Source organism: Arthroderma uncinatum, assembly GCF_011692745.1.
Source record: "Arthroderma uncinatum strain CBS 119779 chromosome Unknown scaffold1, whole genome shotgun sequence".
In the NCBI taxonomy this organism is placed as follows: domain Eukaryota; kingdom Fungi; phylum Ascomycota; class Eurotiomycetes; order Onygenales; family Arthrodermataceae; genus Arthroderma; species Arthroderma uncinatum.
This window is the reverse complement of record NW_022983863.1, coordinates 62,515-84,487: the sequence shown is the minus strand read 5'-3', so window position 1 is coordinate 84,487 and position 21,973 is coordinate 62,515. Positions and strand designations below refer to the sequence as shown.

The following is a 21,973-nucleotide window of genomic DNA, read 5'->3' as shown; positions in this document are numbered from 1 at the left end:
TTATTTCTACCTTATCTTTTATTTTGCAAATTCCCAGCGCTTTTTATCAGAGGTTTTTTTTTTTTTTTTTTGGTTGAAGCCTTTTTTTTATCGTTCTTGCATTTGGGTTTGGGTCATGACAACGGAGACCTCACTCATATCATTCTATCCCCTACGCTTTGTGTCTTCTTCTCCCTCTTCATCCTATATTTTTTTTTATCTTTTTTTATATATTCATCATCTTACGCATTTTTATATTGCGAGAGAAATTCCAGGGGAGCGGGTACGGGGTTGGCTGTCCATCTACTTAGGCAGATGTGAGCGCTAACCAGCATGGGAAGAAGGAGGAAGTACAACAAATAACAATACAAATATACCTCAGCTTTCTCAACATCCGTGTGTGCGGTGGTGGGTGATGATGATGGGGGGGATTTTTGGATAACGTGGTGCATTTCTCATGGTGTTGGATATACCCAATGGGTGAGGGAACTAGGGGGAAGGGAGGCAGGCCTTTACTTGACGACTCAAATCATCATCATTTGACGAATTTCTCGATTTTTCATCTCCTTCTCCTTCCTTTTCTTCTTCTCCATGTTCGTCTCCATCTCCTACTTTCTCTCTCTCTCTCTCTCTATCTATCTATCACTTCCCCTGCTGACCTATGTAAGATTAATTCTTTTGAAAAAACCTGGTGGTTTCCTCATTCGTGTCTTTATTCATGCTATTCTATTTTACTCGTCCATTATGCAGATAGATTTAGTTTTTGTGATTCTCGCCTTCACCAGCTCCTGTGCTAGCAGTAGCTTGCCTTGCTCCTCCGTGTTTTCGTCTCGTCTCATGGAAGGGGCTTTTTATAGGAAAACAGAGAAAAGCTGGCTGGCACACAACTCGAGTGAAGAGTGAGACCTCGTCAGTGGCAAGATAGGTATCATCATCTAGGAAGTTATCTGTTTGCATCTCTCACCTAAGGCTCGTGCCTTCTCTCTCACTTTTCCTTCGTTAGAGCTCGAAACGATGATGCATATAACACACGTTTGGAGACTCTCGAGTGATGAGACGCGGAATTCCACAGTTTTATTTATGCTATATCCATGCAGGCTGGTAGGAGCGGCCATTTTGGCCAGAATAAGGCCAAATCATCTATCAATCTATAGTTCTTTATTCATGTTTAACTCTTCGTCCTCGAAGTCCAGATATCTATATCCATCACGTGATGTCCCGTCTCTTACGCGACGCGACTCGAACATTTTCAGCTTCGAGACGACGAAGACGCTCGACGTTCAAGTCGAGGCGTCTCTCTGGCAGATTTTGGGTCCCTCGCTGAAGCTGTCGCTCAGAGGTCTTCCTCCTCTTCAATTGAGCCGTGCTCAGCTACGACCAATCCCACCTGCAACGCCCTTAACTCCTACCTCCTATTCTCACAAGCAGCAAACAAGACTATATACATCCTCGATAGAAGATAGGCGCCATCGGTACGTTAGAAATATACGGGCCGATGCTTCCCCTTCTCCAAAGATCCTGCTTTATAACAGATAATTCAAGCTCCTCAGCTGACTTATGATTTGAAGATACTATGCATTTTGAGCCCGTTTCCTCCTCTTGAAAAGTGTTTTGATTCTGTATTCGGAGCTCCCTGCTGCTGAAATAGAGCGAGCTCCCTGCGCAACGGAGTTCTGCCCTTGTCGACACTTCACGGCAACGGTATGGCGTCGCCGTCAACCGGCGTCCCATCAATATTCTCGGAAGACGAACTGGACCCTACCACCGAAGAGTCCTCCGTGAACAAAGAACTTTTGGATGCAGAAAAATCTCAGTCCAAGTTACATGCTAAGAAAGAACAGCAGTTGGTGGGGGTAGTCTGCCCACCCCTCATTAGCCCTTTATCGGCGTACGAGGGTGCGCTGCCTCCATATAAAATCTCCAAAGAACGACATGCTCTCAGCACTCTGTTACTCCAAGACCCAGAATGTACTCTCCAGGACTTCGACGGCTCAGACTTTGTCAGCTTTACTCTTGATGATTTCACAATCTACAGCCGAGAGGTTGGGGGAGAACGACGGCCTGGGATGGTGCCACTGAATGATGTTGCCAATAAAGAGGGCGGGGCGGTGTTTTTCTTCGACGGGATACTTAGATCTGAACAAAATGCGCAATCGAATGTTGATCCATTATACCTGCAGCAGATTTCGTTCAGCCTCGTATCCCTAGGTGGATATGAGGATCCAGATTTGCATACCGTGGGAACGGATATCTGGATCCAGTCGACCCACTGCAAAAACCAAGGAAAGATATGGTATCGACTAGGGAAGCCATCGTCAGTGTATGAACCATACCACCACTTTTTTGTCTGGTTGGCCGACTTTGCTAAACACTTCGTTGACTACCTGCACGCCGACGGGCATGAAAATGTCACCTTGAACCAGTTTAAAGATAATTTCTACGACTGGCTAGTTGGCTGTCATAAGGATGACCCGACATTTACGTCGTGGTTACGTGAATATGGTTCTCGAGATTTCAGACACGCTATCAATGCCCATGGGAAGTTTCTGCGAGGCCAATCTTTCACTGTCGACGCCGATGCCTTCAGTCGTCATAAACTCTGGGACGAAATTGGGCTCTCGCAGACCCCTATTATTACAGAACAGCCTAAAGTGATAACAAACACTGTGGTCACGCCATTTGTCTACGAATGTTTCAAGGATATGCCTTGGTCTAATCATCTTCAACGCGTGGAATTAGCACCTGAAATCGAGAGGCAGCATAAGCAGATGGTCAAGCGGCAGACCGCATCCGGCCGTAAAAGGAAGACAAGTGAAACTGGGGATATCCTTGTTGGAGACGTTGTCGCTGTTAAAAAGGACAGCCTGTCTGTTTGGAAAGGCGAAGAAGAACTGTGGTATGCACTCGTCCAAGGGTTTACCAAACATGGCAGCCTGCAGTTGATTTGGTTATATCGCCCGACTGATACTGTGTGCACCAATATGACCTATCCATACGACAATGAGCTTTTCTTAAGTGACCATTGTAACTGCCATGAACAGAGAATCCCGGTCCATGCCGTGGTTAAAAAGATTTCTATAGACTTCTTTGCCTTTCCCGAAAATCAAGATAGCTTTTTCGTCCGACAAACTTACCGAACAAAAGACGAAACTTTCACGACCTTGGTTGATAGTGACTTTATGTGTCACTGCCGACTTCCAACGAAGCCCACCCATCAGTTTAAAATCGGTGATACCGTACTTGCAGAGTTCTCAAACACAGTTGAGCCAGCTGAGATTATCACCCTAAGGTTCGATGAGGTTACGCTACGGGTGTTCCTGCGTCGTGGCCGAGACCTCAGAGAGAAAAACTGTCGCCCCAATGAATTGGTCTACAGCAACGACAACATGCGCACAGTTCCCATAAATTGCATCCAGAGACACTGCCACATTCGTTTTTTCGCTGAAGGAAAAACCATCCCTTGTCCCTATAATAGGGATGGGGCTGGTGATGCCTTTTATATCCTCTTCTGCAAGGATGGCGATAACCTGGTCCCTATGAAACCCCCTCCTGGATTTAAACAGGGCTTTGATCAATCAACATCGCTCCCTAAGCTGAAGGCTTTGAATCTTTTCAGTGGAGGCGGGACCCTTGATCGAGGCCTCGAAGAAGGAACTGCCATCCAAAGCAAGTGGGCAGTAGAATGGGGGCTTCCACAGATGTTGACATATAGGGCTAATCACCCTAACGGCGAGGATCTAAAGCTATTTTGCGGCTCTGTCAATGACTATCTCTTCCAGGCTATTACTGGAAAGGAGAGTGAGTATATTGCTCAGCTAGGAGAGGTAGACTTTATATCCGGTGGGAGCCCTTGCCAAGGTTACTCCTCTGCCAATGCCAACAGACAGAGTGAAGAGTCGATGCGCAATTCATCTATGATCACGTCTGTTGCAAGTTACATTGACTTATATCGACCCCAATATGCGATACTAGAAAACGTTACGCTTATGGCAAGCAAATCACATAAACAAAACCCTCTATCTCAACTTCTCTGTGCCTTTGTCGGTATGGGATACCAGGCTCGAGTTTTTAGCTTAGATGCGTGGAGCTTTGGCGCACCGCAGAGCAGATCTAGGCTTTTTATTGTTATCGCAGCCCCAGGGCTTCATATCCCAGATCACCCTCACCTCACCCATTCCCACCCCGAGGGAACTCGAGGACGAGCTCTGGGGAACGCTCCAAATGGTCTTACTTTTGGAGAGAGACGTTGGGGTACCCCCGTTTTTGACTTTATATCTGCCGGTGAGGCCACAAAGGACCTACCTAAGATTAATACCGCACGTATAATGTCTATACCATGGCCTGATCATCGCCCTTCCCGAATTGAGTCCAAGGCCAGACAAACGGTTCTAGAAAGTATCCCTAAAGCGCCCCCAGCTCAAGGTCTGGTAGGAGCTATAGCACGAGGATGGATTAATTGCGCCGATCACTCCGCCCGCCTGCAAACCCCTGGCTCTAAAGCCTGGACCCGAGTTGACCCTAGCAAGTTGTTTCCAACGGTTACAACTGTAGCTTGCCCCTATTGCAAATTTACAGGGCGTTGGGTGCACTGGCAGGAAGACCGTGTGATAACAGTCCAGGAAGTAAGACGTGCACAAGGGTTTCCGGACTCTGAGGTCCTCATTGGAACTGCTGCTCAGCAATGGAAGATTGTTGGGAATAGCGTGGCCAGGCAAGTCGCCCTTGCTTTAGGCCTTTCGGTCCGGGAGGCATGCATTCGCAATCAGAATGGAAATTCAGCTACGAACATTGCCAGGTCAGGGGAGGCTATAAACTCGTCTTCATCATCCACTACTCCAACAAGTGCTTGTACGCCGGGGAGACGGCTGAACAGCCTCGTCGTCGAAGTATCCGTACCATCCACCATAGTGGATAGATCCGCGAAACGAAGAAAGGTATTACGCAGCTAGTTCAGCCTAGCTAAGTTCATGCCACTATTGCTGAGCTACAAGCATCATTATCTATCAGTCAGTGTCGATACTATGTGCGGGTAGGAGATGGAAGGAGGTGATAGGTCGACAATGGACACTGTGACTTGTGACTAGTTGGAAGACTGGAGGTCTAGACATCAGAAAGTCCTATGCCTATTACGACTCGATTAGCGTCATAAGAGCGTTATATATGGTTCAGAGATTGGCCTGCCAAACGACAAACTCTCCAGTTGTGATTAGCAAAAGGGGTAGAAATTCGCCGTCACCCATTTTGGTCTTTGGGCGCGTTCTACGCTTTGAAGAGTCCTAGGCTACCGGGTTGGACGTCAGTTCATGTATTTAAGAGTTGGTATTTACGAAGAGATCTAACGTGTACATATCTGCATAATATTCAACGGGTTAATACTACCTCTAATCTTTTGTGGAAAAAAGGAGCGAAGTCTTGATATAAAAATAACCGACGGGGCTAGAAAAATTGCGATGATGCGAGTGATAACTTGGTCGTTGACAAAAAATGCATCCGAAACCTCCCGAGGTTTAAGCATGACAAGAATGAGATGTATGATAAAAACATTCGGTAGTATACATCAATCGGCCAAGAAGAAAGATTTTGCATATTACTTATATATCACATCCATAAACACACCTTAGCGCTTGCCGTACCTCCTGCAACCCAGTCCTGAGTAGGATGGAAGACCGCAGCTGCTGGAACGGCAGTTATCAGACCATCACCCCCTAGTTGAGCCAACTGCTCGCCCTTGGAGGTATATACATCCACAAAGCGATTCATATTACCTATGCAGAAACGCTGGATTGACGATTGAGGGGCAGGTTGCCATTGTGGTCGGAGACTAGATGACTTATTAGAAAGGTATGTTGATGGCATAAGTTTGCGGAATGTATCAGTAGCAAAATGTAATAGGAAAGGAATAACACAACGTACATTGTAACCCATCTCCCTGTCTGACAATTATGGTTAATCACTACATCAGGTGCAATTTCCAGAGGCTCGGTATGTTTTCGAGGTTTCAGGTCCAAGGCGCCAAAGTTGTGTATTTTGAGGGTGTTGTCGTATGAAGAGGTTGCAATTTGGCCAGCACTGTTGAACGCGGCATGGGATACCGATAATGGGCTTACATGCTCTGCCACAGCAATGGGAGTTTTCTTAGACAGCTGCCTCAGATCCCAAACTTTCATAGTTCGGTCTAGGGACGCAGTCGCAATATACTGCGGCTTGGTTGGGCAGATGGTAAAACCGCCGATCTTGTTGTCGGCAAGTTGCCATTCATCTGCAATGTAGCTTGTGGCATCCGTACTGGCGCCATTCGCGTTAGTTCCATTCGTACGAGTATCGTAGCGACCAAAAACACCGTTCAATGTTGCGAAATAAAGAGTATGGGGGTCGTCAGGGGCCATGTCGATAGCGGATAGGCCCGTCCCATCAGACACATAAGCTTCGGTAGCCAAAGACTTTTCCAAGTCTAGCTGTCGGATCGAGCTGTCATGGCTGGCAGTGTATAGTTTTGACGGGCTAGAAGAATGTACATGCATAGAGGCGATTGATCGGCTGTGTGGTTTAATTGTTGTAATAACCGGATCCTCCTCGTCGTCATCGTTCTCAGGGGCTCCTTGCGATGCATCAAGAATGCCCAGATTCCCGACCTTGTCCCCTGCAAATATTAACGGTTTGGATTCAGTGGGGTGGAATAACATGGTATATATTCGTTCAGGGGTGATTTTAATCCCTTGAGGAAGTGAAGTTAGTATATATATAGATATAATTTTGTCTGCACTCCGTACAATGAGATGTTTAGGGCAAAACGCACTATTTGGTTCCCAGGCATCCCAGAGATTCAATCCGCTCATCTTCTCTCTCATAGCTTTCAGATCCTTATCGGCTGTCTTCTTGATATCTTCTTCGCCAAATGTCCTCTCATACTTCGCTGGCCCGCTTGTAACAAGAGAACCCAAGGTTGAATATTCCCACTTCCCCTTTACGCCAATTTCATCCATCCGCAAGTCCCCGGCTACACGTCTCTTTTTCGCTTCCATCTGCATTTTCTCCGCTTCGTAGGCATCGTCTGCCTTGCGTTTCGCAATCTCGCTATCAGCAGTTAAACCGGCGAGTCGAGCAGAAGACCGGCGCGGAGCTGGAGCCTCTTCCCTTTCGCGCTTCACTCTCTTCGGTGGTGCTTTTTTCTTATCCGATCGCGTACCTTTCGATGCCGGTGTCTTGGATAAGAGACCTGCCGACTGAGCCTCCAGGCTGATTTTCTTTAGAAGCGCATCGCGCTCCGCAATATTGGCCGCGCGCTGCTTCTCAAAGTCGGACATCTCCGTGGCTGGCTCAGACTTTATGGGCGACATGATTTTCCCGCAACGATAGGCGTCCCTTCCGGTGTTATAAATGGTATCAGAGACGCAGCATTTGGAGCGCAGGGCGAGGAAACGGTCGTTGTCTCGTTAAATCTTTTTGTCCTTGCAAAGAAAACGCGAACTTCAATTAAGCAAGAAAGGCGCGTGGTCACGTGGTTTCTAGAACTTCCCCAAAGTTTCCCTTGGGCTTTTTTTTTTATATATATATTTATATTTTTGCTCGAGACAACAAGGAACGCTTACAACTTCGACTCGCCGCCAGTTGGACGGTAGCCCGGGCCTAAAGGATGTCTAACTCTTGCGGACTGGCCGCATTCTGGCGTGAATCGACGCATCTACCTTTCCTCTACCTGACGCGGACCCTGACGACGCCAGTTCAACGGCCGCAGCTGCAGCAGACACGACAGCCCGCGAGCTACCCAAAGAGATGCCCCTATTCGAGCTTCAGCCAGGATGAGTACGAGTCGAGCCTCAGACAGCTGATTAGGAGGCCAGGAGCTCCCATAACCGGTTCTACTATTCAAAGTTCAAAGGGGACGGGCTGCACTGCAATGAAAGGCGATGGCAATACACAACCAAAGGACAATCCTTCCAGCCAAGAAAGTCAAGAGATAACGAATATCTTCAGCTCAGTCATGGATACAATGAGTCAAATTAGCAATCCAAAGTATCGAGTGAAAACCCAGCAGCCACTCGACCTTTTCCGAGCCGGGACAAGAAGCGTAAACGATAAACTGCGCAACTTTCAGTTCACCAACATTGACCCGTCATCACCTCACGAGACGAAGTTCGCTGGCGTCGATCTTTCTGTCGCTGCATTTGCAGTAGCACAAAAGGAGACCCGAAGAATCTGCAAAGAGATCGACGATGCTGTGGCGGACGGGAGAGGTGATCTGGGAATTTGGAAAATATGCGAGGAGATGATATTTCCAATGCTGAAGCAAGCGGATTTGGACGATGCGCTACCCGTCCGTCCGGCGGTAAAGTCGTCCACGGATATGTTTGAGGATGACGATGTCTCTGCCGGCCTGGACAAGGGCAACAATGCCCGCTGCAAGCAGATGGATATCCATCCAGATGTCCCTGCTGTCATCGTTGTTGGACATGTATATCCTGCCACTCTCCTCCACGCCCTACGACTTCTTCAAAATAAGTTCCCAATGTCCCCTATCACAACCCGGTTATTTGAAAGCATCCGATCCCATGGGCGAGCGTCCTTCATCGTGGGATCATCAAAAGAACTCTTCCACGAATTGATTGATTTCCGCTGGCGAGTCTACAACGATCTACCCTTTATTGTGGCTCTGCTGAAAGAAATGGAGGAGAATGGCGTTGACTTTGATAAGAGAACCCTCGAGCTGGTTGAGAAAATCCGTCAACGTGGGGCACGAGAGATATCCAAAGCGAGATATGCCGACGGAAGGGCCAGAGGGAGCAATATTAAAATTAGAAGCAGGAGAGCCGGTGGTGGCACTAGCAACAGTGGTACATGGTGGGATTCACCCGTTATTCAAAAATCCTACCGAGAACTTACCAGTTGGGCAAAGGGAATGGATGCACAGATTCGAGATGTCAAGGAGCTCGAAGAGAAGGCACAGAAGATATGGAGTAACAAACACCAAGAATGGGTGTACGGGGATAATAGAGAGCTCAGTTAACTCCGCTTAGAAACGCCATGGCCGCCCGCTTGTTAATACATATATCTCGCTAATTATCCTACATAGAATACTATATCTGTGATACCCACCAAGTGAAAGGTCGTACTTAAATTGAGTTGTCCCTTATATCTTCATCCCCAAGCTCCGTCCGGCCGCAACAAGGCTCCCACCAAGGAAGCCCAGGTATGTTTTCGCGTCACCTATAGTTCCTGTAATAGCGTCCGTGTCACCAAATCGTCTTTCGACAAACTCCTCTGTCGATGCAAATCCGTCAGAGTTATCCTCGGTCATGGTAATCTCGGCAGTGGCATATACAGTCGACACAGATAGTCTCTTTGAGTACCACGATGAGTCTACGGAGCGATCACCTGCGAGATAAAGGATATCGGACGAGAGCTCATATAATTCGTGAAGAGATGCGGCAATATTGGTAGGTAACGACATTACCGCCAGGGCCTTTGACATAAACCAGTCAGTAGAAGTATAAGTGGAAGTGATGCCAGGGAGAACGAGCTTACATCTTGCCAGTGCTGAATTATACCAGTATTCATCTTCAATCTCTCCACGACCAGTCTCTTTACTTTCTGATCAACGCTTAATTTCTCTCCATCTTTTTCAAACATCTCTCCGCTCTCGACCTTCTCCTTCAACATAGCCCGTCTAGTCGATAACCAATAAATGATAAGTTCAATTTCCCCTCCACGAGGAAACAGTTGTAAAGAGACTTCGGGATGACCAGCATCCTGCGCCGCTAGGACAACGGCTTCAGTCGTGAATCCAAGCTTGGGGACGTGATTCGATAGTGCGAGTGAGAGTATTGATATCTGTTCTGGGGAGAACTGGCTCTCCGAGGATGAGAGGTTGGAGGTGCTCGGGTGGTACGATCTCCCGTGGCGACGTAGTAGGGAACGATTTCGACAGCGGATATGTGGTTGCTGCTGAGAATAATTCTGGGAGAGGTGGCTGGAATTGTGCTTCGAGCTGGGTAGAGAGATATAAGATCGAGTGCAGCTGATGCTCGGAACAGCTAACCGTTTGGTTGAGACTGCGAACGCCGCCGCCTGAGGCGACTGGCACCGAAGTAAAGACCTCGCAAGCATTTTCTCCTTCTTTGAGTAACCAAGAAAGGCGTACGTCTTCTTTTCCTGCTTGTTATCGTACTATGGTGGGTGAGTAGACTCGGGCTTGGACAAGGTGGCAGACAACGGCCACCACGCCAGGCAACGATTGTGAAGTGTAAATGCGACGCACAGCTCGTTGCCGGGGAGCTGGAGGAAAGGTTAACGAAGCTTCAGAGGCTCTTGGTAATTGATAAACGGTTGACGTGCGCAATCCCTCCTTGCTCGCGCATAAATACATACAAGGGCGCTGGTCAAAATGATAATCGACGAAGTGTTTTATCACGTGATATCAACCACTCTCCATTGCCGCGTCCTCCTCGACAAGTACACATACCACGACAGCGACATCATTTTGAATCGTTATCTATTGCTTTTCATCTATCATGACTATTCTATGCTCTCGAGATTTCACAGCGGTATAAACCAACCAGGGGACATCAAGGGGTATATTCAAAATATACAATATATATTACATGGCTTTCAGGACGCACCCATATAAACCGAATCCAAAAGCCAGCACTGGAAACACAATTCCTTGCGAACATCCGCCTTTTAGCAGCCCCAAAGCAGAAAAATAGACTTTGCAATTTTAAAGTCCTCTCGGTGTTCTTGTGGCGCTATCCTTTGACCTCTATTCAAACTAGACCAAGCAGCCTCCGACGCTAAAGATTTGAGATAGCGCAAGAAGAAATGAAGGAGAAAAACGGATATATATATATAAAGAAAAAGCCCCCCGGACCGCCGTTGCGCCCTTGCATATCATTACCGAGGGAAACCAGTCCACCAATTAGGGAAATGAGAGATATCGTGAATTGAAGGATAAAACAGGAGAAACGGGCCAGAAATTATACGGCCCTGTCATTGGTATCATAAGAAACGTCCCATGCAGTGGTCTGACGTATAATCATCCTGTCAGATCCCGCAGAAGATGGAGAGCCCGAACTTTGGTGCCGCACATGTCGTCGGTCATTCCATTGTTTTTTGAAGACTTTGTCGTCTGCCGTGACGGTTATTCGCGCGGGCGTCAGATTTGAAAGAGCATACTGCTCTCCTCCACTAGTGCTTTGTATAGCTCTAGTATCGAACCATCCAGTGTTGAACAGCTTTACGAACGGTTTCAGGCATGGTATCGTGGCTGCCATCAACCCGTAGTGGAGCTCCACCTCGAGACACACCGAGGCAGCGGCGCCATAGAAGAGGAAATCTTCCTGCATTTGTTGCTGACGCAGGTAGTATAATCGCGTTCCCGCCGCTACCAGGACACTACTTTGGGTTAGCAGCTGAGATAAGGGTTTAGGGGAATACCATATCCTGGACTCACGGAAGGCGGAAGGAGAACGCAAAGAGAACAACGAGTTTTGACTGCAAATGCATTTGTAGGCTCCAGACGAGGTATATGGGAACCCAGGCCGCATACAATTCAACAAGGATGCCCAAGGTCTCGACGGTATACCATCGCGAGTACTAGGAAGAAGCTTGAATTAGCATCCTAGCGCATATGGTGAAGCGTTGGATATGGTGGATGGCGCATACCATTTGAGAGCAGCCCGAGGTGATGAGATCCCATGGCATGGAGAGATCGCAGCGCATGCAGATGAGAAAGACCGACGTGATACTGATAACCAGCGATCCCACGGCACCCAAATTTGCAGCACGAAGATGATTCTTTTGTCGAGTAAGGCGAGCAATAAGGAAGAAGGTGCTGACTCGTGAAAATCCGAGTGCAACAAGATAGAAGATATCGCCGGCATATGCCAACTAAAATTGGCAGAAACGATTAGCCCTATTGTCCTCGTCATACTACTTTTCGTTTTCTATGCGCATACCTTTTCAACCCGCTCTATATCCCCCGGGGAAACGCGATGTCTCCGTCTCCCAAGACCGGAATATGCTTCTGAAATCTTCAGACCGGTCTGTACTATAGCAATGACCTATAATTGCGCACTCGTCAATCAAAGGCTCTTCCCAGATTATGCGAAAAGAGAAAACCAGGCGCAAACTCACTGATCCACATGTCAAAGCCCAATCGTCCTTGCCAAACGGACCGTTGATTGTGAGTCTCATGAACAACCTAACCAGATAACATAAGATCATGTAGGTCATCATGATCCCCGACGATATAACAACCAACGGCCCATTTTCGTCGTCGGTAACACGATATCCGGTCATCGTATCGCAGCGTCAAGGCGAACGACCTCTATCAAACAGTTATCAATAGGCCGGACTCGCTCGCAGACCTCTGCGGATCGGTGTTTCTTCAGGATCGGATGCTCAGGTCAATATTCGATTGACCGACAAGACTGGGAGATGGATTAAAGTGATTGTATGTATATACATAACATTTTTCCCTTCTTCTCCCACCGAACCAAGGGCGATCGAAAGTGGATAACAATTTACCGGAAACAAGCCTGAGTATGTATGTGATGGCGCTGATGAGAACTAAGTGTCCTATTGACTTTTGTACGGCGGGGACAACGCTGTTAAGGTGTGTCTGCGAGAAGGGCAAAAACACGAATGGCCTGGTGCCAGTGGAGGGGAGCGAGCGCCAATAGCAACGGCAGGGAGCAGGGGACGCTGCCTCTACGCTTATGCTACTTAGTATCGACCGACTTGAAAAAACGGAGCCGAAGAAGCGAAACGGCGGATCCAAAGTAGCATCCACGGGTGTTTGCGTGTCAGCGGTACATGTTGTCGATTGACCGGGATGTTACTTAATTATAGATCCCTCCGCTTGGCATGCGTCAAGGCAAGCCCGAGTACGGAGTTCCTATCTATACAAATAGCACCTCTACAGACCTTATGGACTCCCGGTGCTCTACTATCAGTTTGAGACCTTTCTTGAAGTCACAGAGCTGAGGTATGGACGGTAGACTTGACTGTTTGATCGCCCATAACGCTTTCCGCCGAGATGTACGGAGCATCCGAACTCCGTATGGAGTAGGCTAAAGCGTATAGTGGGCAGCGGTTATAGCGTGCGCACAACCTGATACGAGGATGAACCAGGTGTCCAAGAGGCTAGCATGTTAGAGCGCTCCATTGTAGTTTTGATTTTACCCATCTCAGTTCTGATAACAATTCGGTTTTTTGCTTTTCATTAGTACTGGAAAAGGGACTCGGTGAACAGACGGATGCTCCGGTGCCTGTCATCTCTACGGAGTACCCGACGGGGGGTATATGCGTGCGAACACTCAGTCGGGTCGGTGGCACATACCCTTTTGGACTCGAAATGCGATGCTGCGTAAGTACAACCATATGATTTTGGCCACAAGAGCGTCACTGGTCTCCTACGCACGTACGCTGCATGCATATTCCCTGCATATCACCATCTACCAGCCGATGCCGGGGAATAACTAGGCTATCTGTCGGGTTGAATTCGCCATCTTGTTCCCTGTGTGCGATGTCGATTTATCACACCTCGAGCGAATCACGTTCTTTCGATGCGTCCCGAAAAAAGGGATTTACAACATCTTGTGCGTACTTCACATTTGTCACACTGGAGGAGCTCCTTGATTTGGCCAATCATGGTCAATATGTGTCCATTAAACAGACTAGTGGAGCTGATCTAGACATCAAAGGTTGGATTCTTAAATCGACCAGGCTCCAGTATGACAGCTGCACGCTAACCGTCTAGCCAGGGCGACAATGAAATTCTTGAGCTCTAGAATCATGGCACGTCAGCAGTTAGTTATTATTGTCCACGCTATACTCCGTATATTAGCAAAAAGGAATAATAAACGAGCCACTGCATTAGTCTCCGATGCGGCTGGCGTTGAAGCTAACAAAGCGGTACTCAGCAAAACAGAAAAAAGGGGGAGGGGGGAATACGTAAATCACCAAAGAAGCCTGAAGTCTGATTGATCCATCTGCGGGTGGATGAGCTTAGTTACAGCACAGCCAACAGAACTGGAGACCTATTCTTGCAGAGCGCCTTGCCAGAAAAGTTAGCTACCCCTAAGTTCGGCTTGCTGCAATGGACCTGAGCTTACCCTGCGTGGAGCTACGCCCTGCAACAACGCCAATGTAATCGTGTTGATGTTCAAAGGCATCATATTGCGATGCGAGTTCGGCAATTGATATAAGGGAGCTGATGTTCTGAACGCGTCTATCCCACCTCACAACGTGGCTCCTCGCAGGGGAAACGAACCCCGATCGCCTGCCCCTGGACTGCACATCACGCACAAATGCATGCCGGGGTTTCCAGGTCCGTCGATAACCCCTCGTCAACCCGGTGTTGCTGGTGACATGGGAGCGAGGCTGGCCAGCTGGCCTATCGTGTGCTGGAGCGGTCAACGACAAGAGGTGGCGGCCTATTAAGGAGACGAAGGGACTCTCGGCAACCCTGCTAGGCTAGTTGTTGGATGACAAGAGCCAGTAGACAGGGAAGTAAGGGCTTCCACGGCAAGGATGGATAGTTCGCTAAAAAAGACATCGTGTGCTCCGTATTTGCCATGCAAAGTCACCTCGACCGCAAGAAATTGTGAACACTCGCATAGATGCTTAGACATCTACGGAGTAGAATATCCATATAATTCTAGGGCCGGAGTGCCGCTATCCACCCTGTGGAGAACGGCTTCTCGTTCCGTCGATCTAACGAGGCGACTATCGATTATAAGCTTGATGCTGTTAAAGCTTCTGTGGGAACAAAGCTCGGAGACGAAGTTATTCCATCCAGACTCCGTATAAAGACGATAGGATCTGGTTGTTATGAGAAAGGGCGTATATATCACGGCAACTTTGGATCCCACCATGTTGTACGGAGTATGCCTTGCTCTTATATGTATCCACGGCTCCCCACCTGCACATGGCGTTTGATGCTATCACGATCGTTTACGAGATTTATCCTCCGACCTCGTCATCTTCAAAATCTGAATGGGGCCACTTTCCTCGTGGCCAAGACGTTGCTTGTGCTTGAGTTGCGTGTTTGTCCTTAGAACAAGCAACAATGCAATGCATGAGCGGGTCGGTGTCACTTTTGATATGTGCTCCATAATGGCCTCCTCCCTCAGCTTCTCCTCTCGAGGCCTCCATTTCAATCGACAGCTCCGTAGTTAACAGCGAACGAATGTAACGTTGCTTCACGGCGAAGATCTCAAGACATCACCCCTGCCGCTCAAACAAATCTGATGCAACCCCTCACGCAGACGAAATTCCCTGTTGTCCCAGAGTCCCGGAACAAAGGGCCGCCCAAAACAGTATGTGCAGGGGGTAGAAACAGACCCTCATATCAAAAGCCGTCCTTTGCGCATTTATTACGGTCCTTACCCGGAGTACCCCGAGCCAGGGATGCCTTGGAGGGTGTCAAGGATATGCCTGCTGTTTAACTAGTTGCCCCATGCACCTAGCATGGATTTTCTGATGCTGGCATTTGGGAGTGGACGTGGCGATATATTTGTTAGGTCATGACTTCGAATGACTTCAATTGGCAGGCAAGTTCCCACCACTTCGAAATCGTTCTATGGAAGGAGTTTAAGGTAGTTGGTTAAGTGGTTAGCGAAAGGGAAAAAAGAAAAATCACTTTTGGAGTTTGATCTTATGCATTCGAAGGCATCCAGAAGATCCCCCATGGCCCATACGCACTTGCTTGTATCCAATCCTGTGGGCAAGATGCATGTCGGATGTCCACATTCGACCCTTACACCCGATGCATCGAGCCTGCACAGATAGATGCATGGTGACTGCAAGCCAAGTCAGATGCGTTACGCATTGTTTCTGCATGTCGATATTGATGTCTTTGTTTAATTTCGCCGCATCTCATCATGGTCCCAGCAAGGGTATTCCGCCCACAGGCAATATGTGCTGCCGTGCAATGTACTCCGTATGTGCAACGAAGCACTCACAGCCTTGGGCAGTAGCTATATGTTTAGTTAGCGGGTGAAATCCACTTGAGCACATCCGGACCAAGCGGGAGTTAAATATTATATGTCGTCCACAGACCAGCGTTGATGTAGCCATGCGGCCCGCGGTAGCTATACGGCGCCATTCTGAGCATCCCACCACGAAGCCCGCGATATACTCCGTAGCTACTCCGTAGATATATCTGATCCCACCAAAAGGCAATAGACGCAGCCAGCTCGGTGCTAGGCTGCAAGAGGCAGGTGTCGAATTGCCCCATGGCTTGCATGGCATATGGAGTACGAGCGAACTTGAAGCCGGACTGGTCAAGGGGACGCCTCCACCAAGACGCCGCAGGCCTGTCGCTCTCGCTCTCACTCCCGGCAGCGGGAGCTTCTACTCGCTATCGCGCATTTCTTCCGCCGGCGGGACTCCTTGTATATATCTACCTGGCGTGGTATGCGACCTTCTCCAAACAGGCTAGTCCAGAGAGAAAGTCGCTGGCTTCACGGAGTCGTTCGTCCATATATATCTCCCGCCGCCGCTCCCATATCATCTGCTACCAGTTAGACGGAGGACGAGAGCTCAGAAGTCAGGACTTATTGATCTTACGCCTTCTCCAGGCTCGCTCTTCGCCGTCACGCTCGTTTGTGCTCGTCTCTCCCCCCCCCTCCACCTCGACCACCTCGACCACCTCAGATTGACGAAGACGCCGGAGTCAAAAGGCCGATAAGAGGATAATAACATAAAGATACAGAAGGAGGCACAAGATGTTCAGCCCAGATGTCGTTGAGACCGGCAAAGGCGACTTGGACGTGAGCTTCAACTCCGCCGACGATGCCTTCAACAACGACCAGAAGGACATGTCCCGATTGGGAAAACCTCAGCAATTCAACGTGAGTTCACCTCTTCTTCTTCCTTTTTACGCTTGAGGCACAGAATAAAATGGACAATTCATGCTGACCAGGTTATTTCTGCAGAGAAACTTCCGCTTCCTATCTACGCTCGGTTTCACCTGTACTCTGATGGCAACATGGGAATCGATCTTGCTGTACGTTGATTATACACCCTTGTCGTTGGATAGAATGCGACTGCTATTGGATATGGGCTAAACATCCGGGCTACAGCACATCGACTCTTGCACTGGTGAACGGCGGCAAAGCTGGTATGGTGTACATGTACATCGCCACATTTGTTGGCTTCTTCTGCTCCGTCATTTCAATGGCTGAGATTGCTTCGATGTAAGTGGTATATATACCCCCTCTGGCCAGGAATCTCTAGCTAATGGCCATGGAATTGCAGCTCTCCAACATCTGGTGGCCAGTATCATTGGGTCTCCGAATTCGCGAGTCCTAAATATCAGAAATTCTTGAGTTATATCACAGGTAGCATACACTCCAGTCCCGTATATATTCGTATATTAAGGATAAAGCTGACGACCCTATTTGCATAGGCTGGCTCTCTGTCCTAGGCTGGCAGGGCGGGTTCGCCAGTATCTGCTTCCTTTGCGGTACTCTCATCCAGGGCTTCCTAGCTTTGAACTACGGTGAAGCGTATCACAATGAAAGATGGCACGGAACCCTCCTCACTTTTGCCATTGCGTTGATTGCTACGTTTGTCAACACTTACGCAGCTGGTCACCTACCTAGCTTGGAGGGATTGATTCTTATCCTCCATATTTTCGGCTTCTTTGCTACCATGATCACTCTTTGGGTTATGGGAGACAAGTCGCCCTCAAAAGAAGTGTTCACCGAGTTCACCAACTTTGGTGGCTGGTCCTCCGTTGGTCTTGCCGTCATTGTAGGCCAGATTACTCCCATCTTCTCCTTCTTGGGTCCTGATGGAGCTACCCATATTGGTATGTCATCAAATTTGAACCCTCCCTACCTCTAGATGAGATGCTAATTCTCTTACAGCCGAGGAGATTAAGGATGCATCCAAAGTTGTCCCCTGGTGCATGGTCTTCACGGCCATCATCAACGGCAGTCTCGGTTTCCTGATGCTGATCACCTTCCTTTTCACCATGGGCCCTGTGAACGATTCCATCCTTACTCCCCCAACCGGTTTCTCCTTTCTCTCAGCATATTACACCGCTACTGGATCCAAGGCTGCAACCACCGGCCTGGCGTGCATTATCCTAGTCCTTGAAGTGTGCAGTGCCATCAGTATTCTCGCCACTTGCTCTCGCCAAACCTTTGCCTTCGCTCGTGACAATGCTCTTCCTTTCTCCGACTTCTTTGCCAACGTTAACCCAAAATCCAAGATCCCCGTCAACGCTGTCCTTGCCACTACTTTGGTCACCATCCTTCTCTCACTGATCAACATTGGCTCTACAGCCGCTTTCAACGCCATTGCCTCTCTCACAGTCGGGTCCCTCTACGCATCCTACGTGCTGAGCATTGTTTGCTTCATCTACCGCCGAATGAGCGCTGAACCATTGCCCGCACGACGATTCAGCTTGGGCAGCTGGGGCATGGGTCTCAACGTATTTTCCGCCGCCTACCTCACTTTTGGCTTTGTCTTCACTTTCTTCCCAGGAAGCCGCATGGTTACCCTCGAGACCATGAACTGGTCTTCCCTCGTCTGGGGAGGCGTCATTATCTTTGCCATCGTTCAGTACCTCATGCACGGAAGAAAGGTGTACGAAGGTCCAGTTGCATATATCCGCAAAATGCAGTAAACCATCTCGCCCATTACCCAGAAAAAGCGTTTTTGTTTTGTCTATATTTTGCACATGCCATCTCTATTCTCTGGCTATTTATGGAGTATACTTTAATTCTTTATTCCTTTGATTTTATTCCCCACCATGTATTCGAATTATGAACAAATTTCCAAGGTGTTTATGTCTTCAGTCTGCCTGTTCGATCTTTTTATCCACTTCTCATACCCCTATATATAGATCAAACCATAATGGCGGGATAGGCAAAAGGCACGCAGGGTAGCGTTTCCAATTAGCTATATATTGTCTATTTATACCCAAAACACCTACCATTGGTTCCGTTTCCCACGTTGACGGTGCTATTCCTCCGGTTTTTAAGTCTGGTTACTCTATACGAGCATCCGTCCCCCTAGCGTAGCACTATTTACTTCCAACACGGGTAGCTCCACTTCGTTCTATACCATCCGGTCGATGTTGCTTATCTCTATACATCCAGCAGAGTATTCCAGGCTAACTACCTTCTTATTTAGGCAGGTCGTTGGCATTCTCCGTCTCCGTATACTCCATAGACGTTCAATATCAAACCTGACAGCCTTCAGCTGTATCAATGCGCTCTATGCGTTGTCCTTTCCAGGGAACAGGAGAAGCAGGGAAGATAAAGCGAATAACTGTTGACCTGAGTCGCCGGAGGCTTATCATCTGTACGTCATTGAATGCCCAGTTCGGACAAAAAGTATCTGGCCTTGAAACGCCGGGCTCCTCGATCGATTTCATCAATGTTGTCATACACATGCGGGTGCTGCCTCTCGATCGCTCTAGGCCGATCTCATACGCATATATTGGTAGGGAATGTCTCCCAGACGGGCATTTATGGGAAGAAACGCTGAGAGAAAACAGGGGGCCCAACGGGGCATCGGTTAACTCCGTTTAGCATCCGAGCTGTGGGTATTCCAGCCCGGCGGGACCGGGGGATGGAAATATGTGGGCGTAATTATTTGACATGGGGGCTATAGATCCATGCTTTAGGGGTATATTCATTATGTTATGCATTGTGGATAGGGTATGGGAGTTTATTCAGAGAACAAGGAGACGAACATGGGGGGAAAACGGGAAACGGAGTGGGGAGTGACATGATCCATAAGATTGCAGAAGGAGAAAAAAAAAACTACCAGTTAACGTTCATAACGCTCAAATAAATGCATGAATTAGTGGGCTACTCCGTTTGGCTGACCTGGCGTCACGAATATGCTGAGTGGCATCGTCATCACGATTCCATAGTTGGGCATGTCCACGACTTCAACCATTTTCAAGCAGCCTGCCACACTGGTAAGCATGTACGCCTCCTCTCGCGTTAGATTCTTGGTGCATGTAAGCCATTCGATCATGCTACGGGTTGCCTTTCGGGTTGCCTCTAGGAGGTCGGAGTCGATGCCCATGGTAGCGTATTCGCCCTTATCCGAGTTGATATCTGACGCAGACAGTGCCTGTTTGAGCGGAGGAGTCTGGAATTGCGGAGCCGTAACCCAAGGCTGGTTCTTGCAGACCGTCAGGCGTAGTGAGGCTGTCAAAGTAGTCTCGATGGCAGTCCCGCATACTTCGCCGTCGCCCTGTGCGGTATGGCCGTCACCGCAGCTGAAGAGGGCACCCCGGGTGCGGATGGGCAGGTACAACGAGGAGCCGGCGGTGAGGTATCGACAGTCCATATTCCCACCAGTCTCCAGCGGTGGGATGGTAGAGAACTCGCCTTTGACGCCGGGTGCAACTCCCATGATGCCCAGGAACGGTGCCTTGCGGATGTGTACACCTTCTTTGAACTTGACGTAGGGCAAGGTTGGGTCGATATGCCATATCTTGAGCTTTGCCTCCGGGAAATCGTCGGCCAAAAGTCCAAATCCGGGGACTATAGCGGTCCACGCCCAGTCACCAAGCTGGAGGTCCAAGATATCGACCTTGAGGACGTCCCCAGGCTCTGCACCGTTGATGTAGATGGGTCCGAACCCCGGATCCGCCTTCTCGACGTCGAATTCCATGATTGCGTCGGCAGTCGACTCTTTCGTTATCATGCCATTGCTGCCGTCCAGGGCATCGAAGGTGACCGTCTCTCCAGACTCGATCGTAAGGACGGGAGGGATATCGCGCGACCATTTCAGGTGCTGCTGATGGCGGTGGACGTGTATCGTCTTGGTGGGTTGGCCCATGGTGAGATGCCGACTATCCTTCCCCTCTGACGTGTATCTGCGTAACGTCGGCGGTACTGTGTCTACCCGAGTCGTTGCTCTTCATCCAGGCCCGAGCACTCCGTATATATCGTCTCACGAGGTAAGGAAAGAGAGAAGGAGAAGAAGAGGGAGGGAGGGAAGCAGACGACGGGGGAGGGTCCGTATAAGAGGCCGTATAAGAGGCCGTATCAGAGCCTCCAATGCAGCCCATCCTTACCCGGCACTCCAGGACGGCCGTAGAAATCGTAAGACGCAGCGAGGATCGAGAGCAAAAGGCGAATGGGCGAGGTGGGAACCGGTGGACTGCCCGAAGAGGAAGGTCGGTTTGGGCTAACGCAGTCGCATGTGGAGTTCTCCCTCCACCGAAAAGACCACAGCATCAAGACCGCCAGTCGCGAGAGGAAGGAGATTAATAACTGGCCTGCAAAGCATATAGCAAGCCACGGCGCGGCGCTGCTCGCTTCACCTGGTCGTTCCCGGTCACCGCGTGAGTGGTCGGAGTCGCTATCCGAGATGTGTACGGAGTATACATCAAGGGCATGGCGGTTCGTTCTATACCAGGTTACCATAGCATATACAGCTCCAGTTGGCCTGTTCGTGGGATAGGCTTCGGCGTGATCTGCAAGAACTGTGGCTGTTTCTGTGCCGCTGTCTGGGGAAATAATATCGATTTGCTATAGCCGCTCCGCGGGGGGGGGCTGGTCGTCCTGGTTCTATATATTCCCTTCTCCCAGGCTCTCCCAGGCATGCCGATACAGCCCGCAGAAACGGGCTGCTTGATCAAGCGATCGGGCGAGAGAAAAAAAGGGCTAGGTCCAAGCTTTCCTGCTTCCCTTTCGTTTCTTTTTCTGATAGTCGCCCTATGCCGAGTGACGGGATTTTACCCTTACAGATCTATATGCAGCGTTGTAGCGTTGCAGTGTTGCAGCGATGCTCGTTTCACATCTTCGTTCGTCATCCCCTCGCCCGCAGTTAGCCTGATAGCTCTCCCTCGCCTCGGTAGACATCCTCTCGGCAGGTCGAAAGGTTGCGAGGGAAGGGCCGCCCGTCTGTTTCATAAGTATCCCGTCGACTGCTCCTGATCGAAGCGCCAAATTTAGCTTACGATCGAGGTCATCCCGCATCCCGGAGCCGGTCTGCAGACTGAACTGCATCTCTT

At 49.1% G+C, this 21,973-nt stretch overlaps 6 protein-coding genes across 6 annotated transcripts; 3 read left to right on the top strand and 3 right to left on the bottom strand.

Moving 5' to 3' along the window:
- Positions 1 to 1,143: 1,143 nt before the first annotated feature.
- GIQ15_00023 (DNA methyltransferase Dim-2) lies at positions 1,144 to 4,928 on the top strand (the record flags this gene model as incomplete). Its single annotated transcript, XM_033547440.1, has 2 exons — positions 1,144 to 1,451; positions 1,628 to 4,928. The coding sequence occupies 2 exons, from the start codon at positions 1,144 to 1,146 to the stop codon at positions 4,926 to 4,928; spliced, it is 3,609 nt and encodes a 1,202-aa protein (XP_033408391.1).
- Positions 4,929 to 5,577: 649 nt separating this feature from the next.
- Positions 5,578 to 7,316, bottom strand: GIQ15_00022 (WD repeat-containing protein; the record flags this gene model as incomplete). The annotated part of the gene is made up of 3 exons (XM_033547439.1): positions 5,578 to 5,800; positions 5,893 to 6,619; positions 6,776 to 7,316. 3 exons carry the CDS (start codon positions 7,314 to 7,316, stop codon positions 5,578 to 5,580), a joined length of 1,491 nt encoding a protein of 496 aa, XP_033408390.1.
- Positions 7,317 to 7,612: 296 nt separating this feature from the next.
- GIQ15_00021 (uncharacterized protein) lies at positions 7,613 to 8,983 on the top strand (the record flags this gene model as incomplete). The annotated part of the gene is made up of 1 exon (XM_033547438.1): positions 7,613 to 8,983. One exon carries the CDS (start codon positions 7,613 to 7,615, stop codon positions 8,981 to 8,983), a length of 1,371 nt encoding a protein of 456 aa, XP_033408389.1.
- Positions 8,984 to 9,106: 123 nt separating this feature from the next.
- GIQ15_00020 (uncharacterized protein) lies at positions 9,107 to 12,273 on the bottom strand (the record flags this gene model as incomplete). Its single annotated transcript, XM_033547437.1, has 7 exons — positions 9,107 to 9,439; positions 9,502 to 10,143; positions 11,061 to 11,367; positions 11,426 to 11,568; positions 11,638 to 11,862; positions 11,931 to 12,035; positions 12,109 to 12,273. The coding sequence occupies 7 exons, from the start codon at positions 12,271 to 12,273 to the stop codon at positions 9,107 to 9,109; spliced, it is 1,920 nt and encodes a 639-aa protein (XP_033408388.1).
- A 4,433-nt stretch (positions 12,274 to 16,706) lies between these two features.
- On the top strand, positions 16,707 to 18,616 carry GIQ15_00019 (uncharacterized protein; the record flags this gene model as incomplete). Its single annotated transcript, XM_033547436.1, has 6 exons — positions 16,707 to 16,832; positions 16,917 to 16,987; positions 17,064 to 17,177; positions 17,239 to 17,321; positions 17,390 to 17,794; positions 17,853 to 18,616. 6 exons carry the CDS (start codon positions 16,707 to 16,709, stop codon positions 18,614 to 18,616), a joined length of 1,563 nt encoding a protein of 520 aa, XP_033408387.1.
- Positions 18,617 to 19,800: 1,184 nt separating this feature from the next.
- On the bottom strand, positions 19,801 to 20,793 carry GIQ15_00018 (acetamidase/formamidase family protein; the record flags this gene model as incomplete). The annotated part of the gene is made up of 1 exon (XM_033547435.1): positions 19,801 to 20,793. One exon carries the CDS (start codon positions 20,791 to 20,793, stop codon positions 19,801 to 19,803), a length of 993 nt encoding a protein of 330 aa, XP_033408386.1.
- Between the last annotated feature and the right edge of the window lie 1,180 nt (positions 20,794 to 21,973).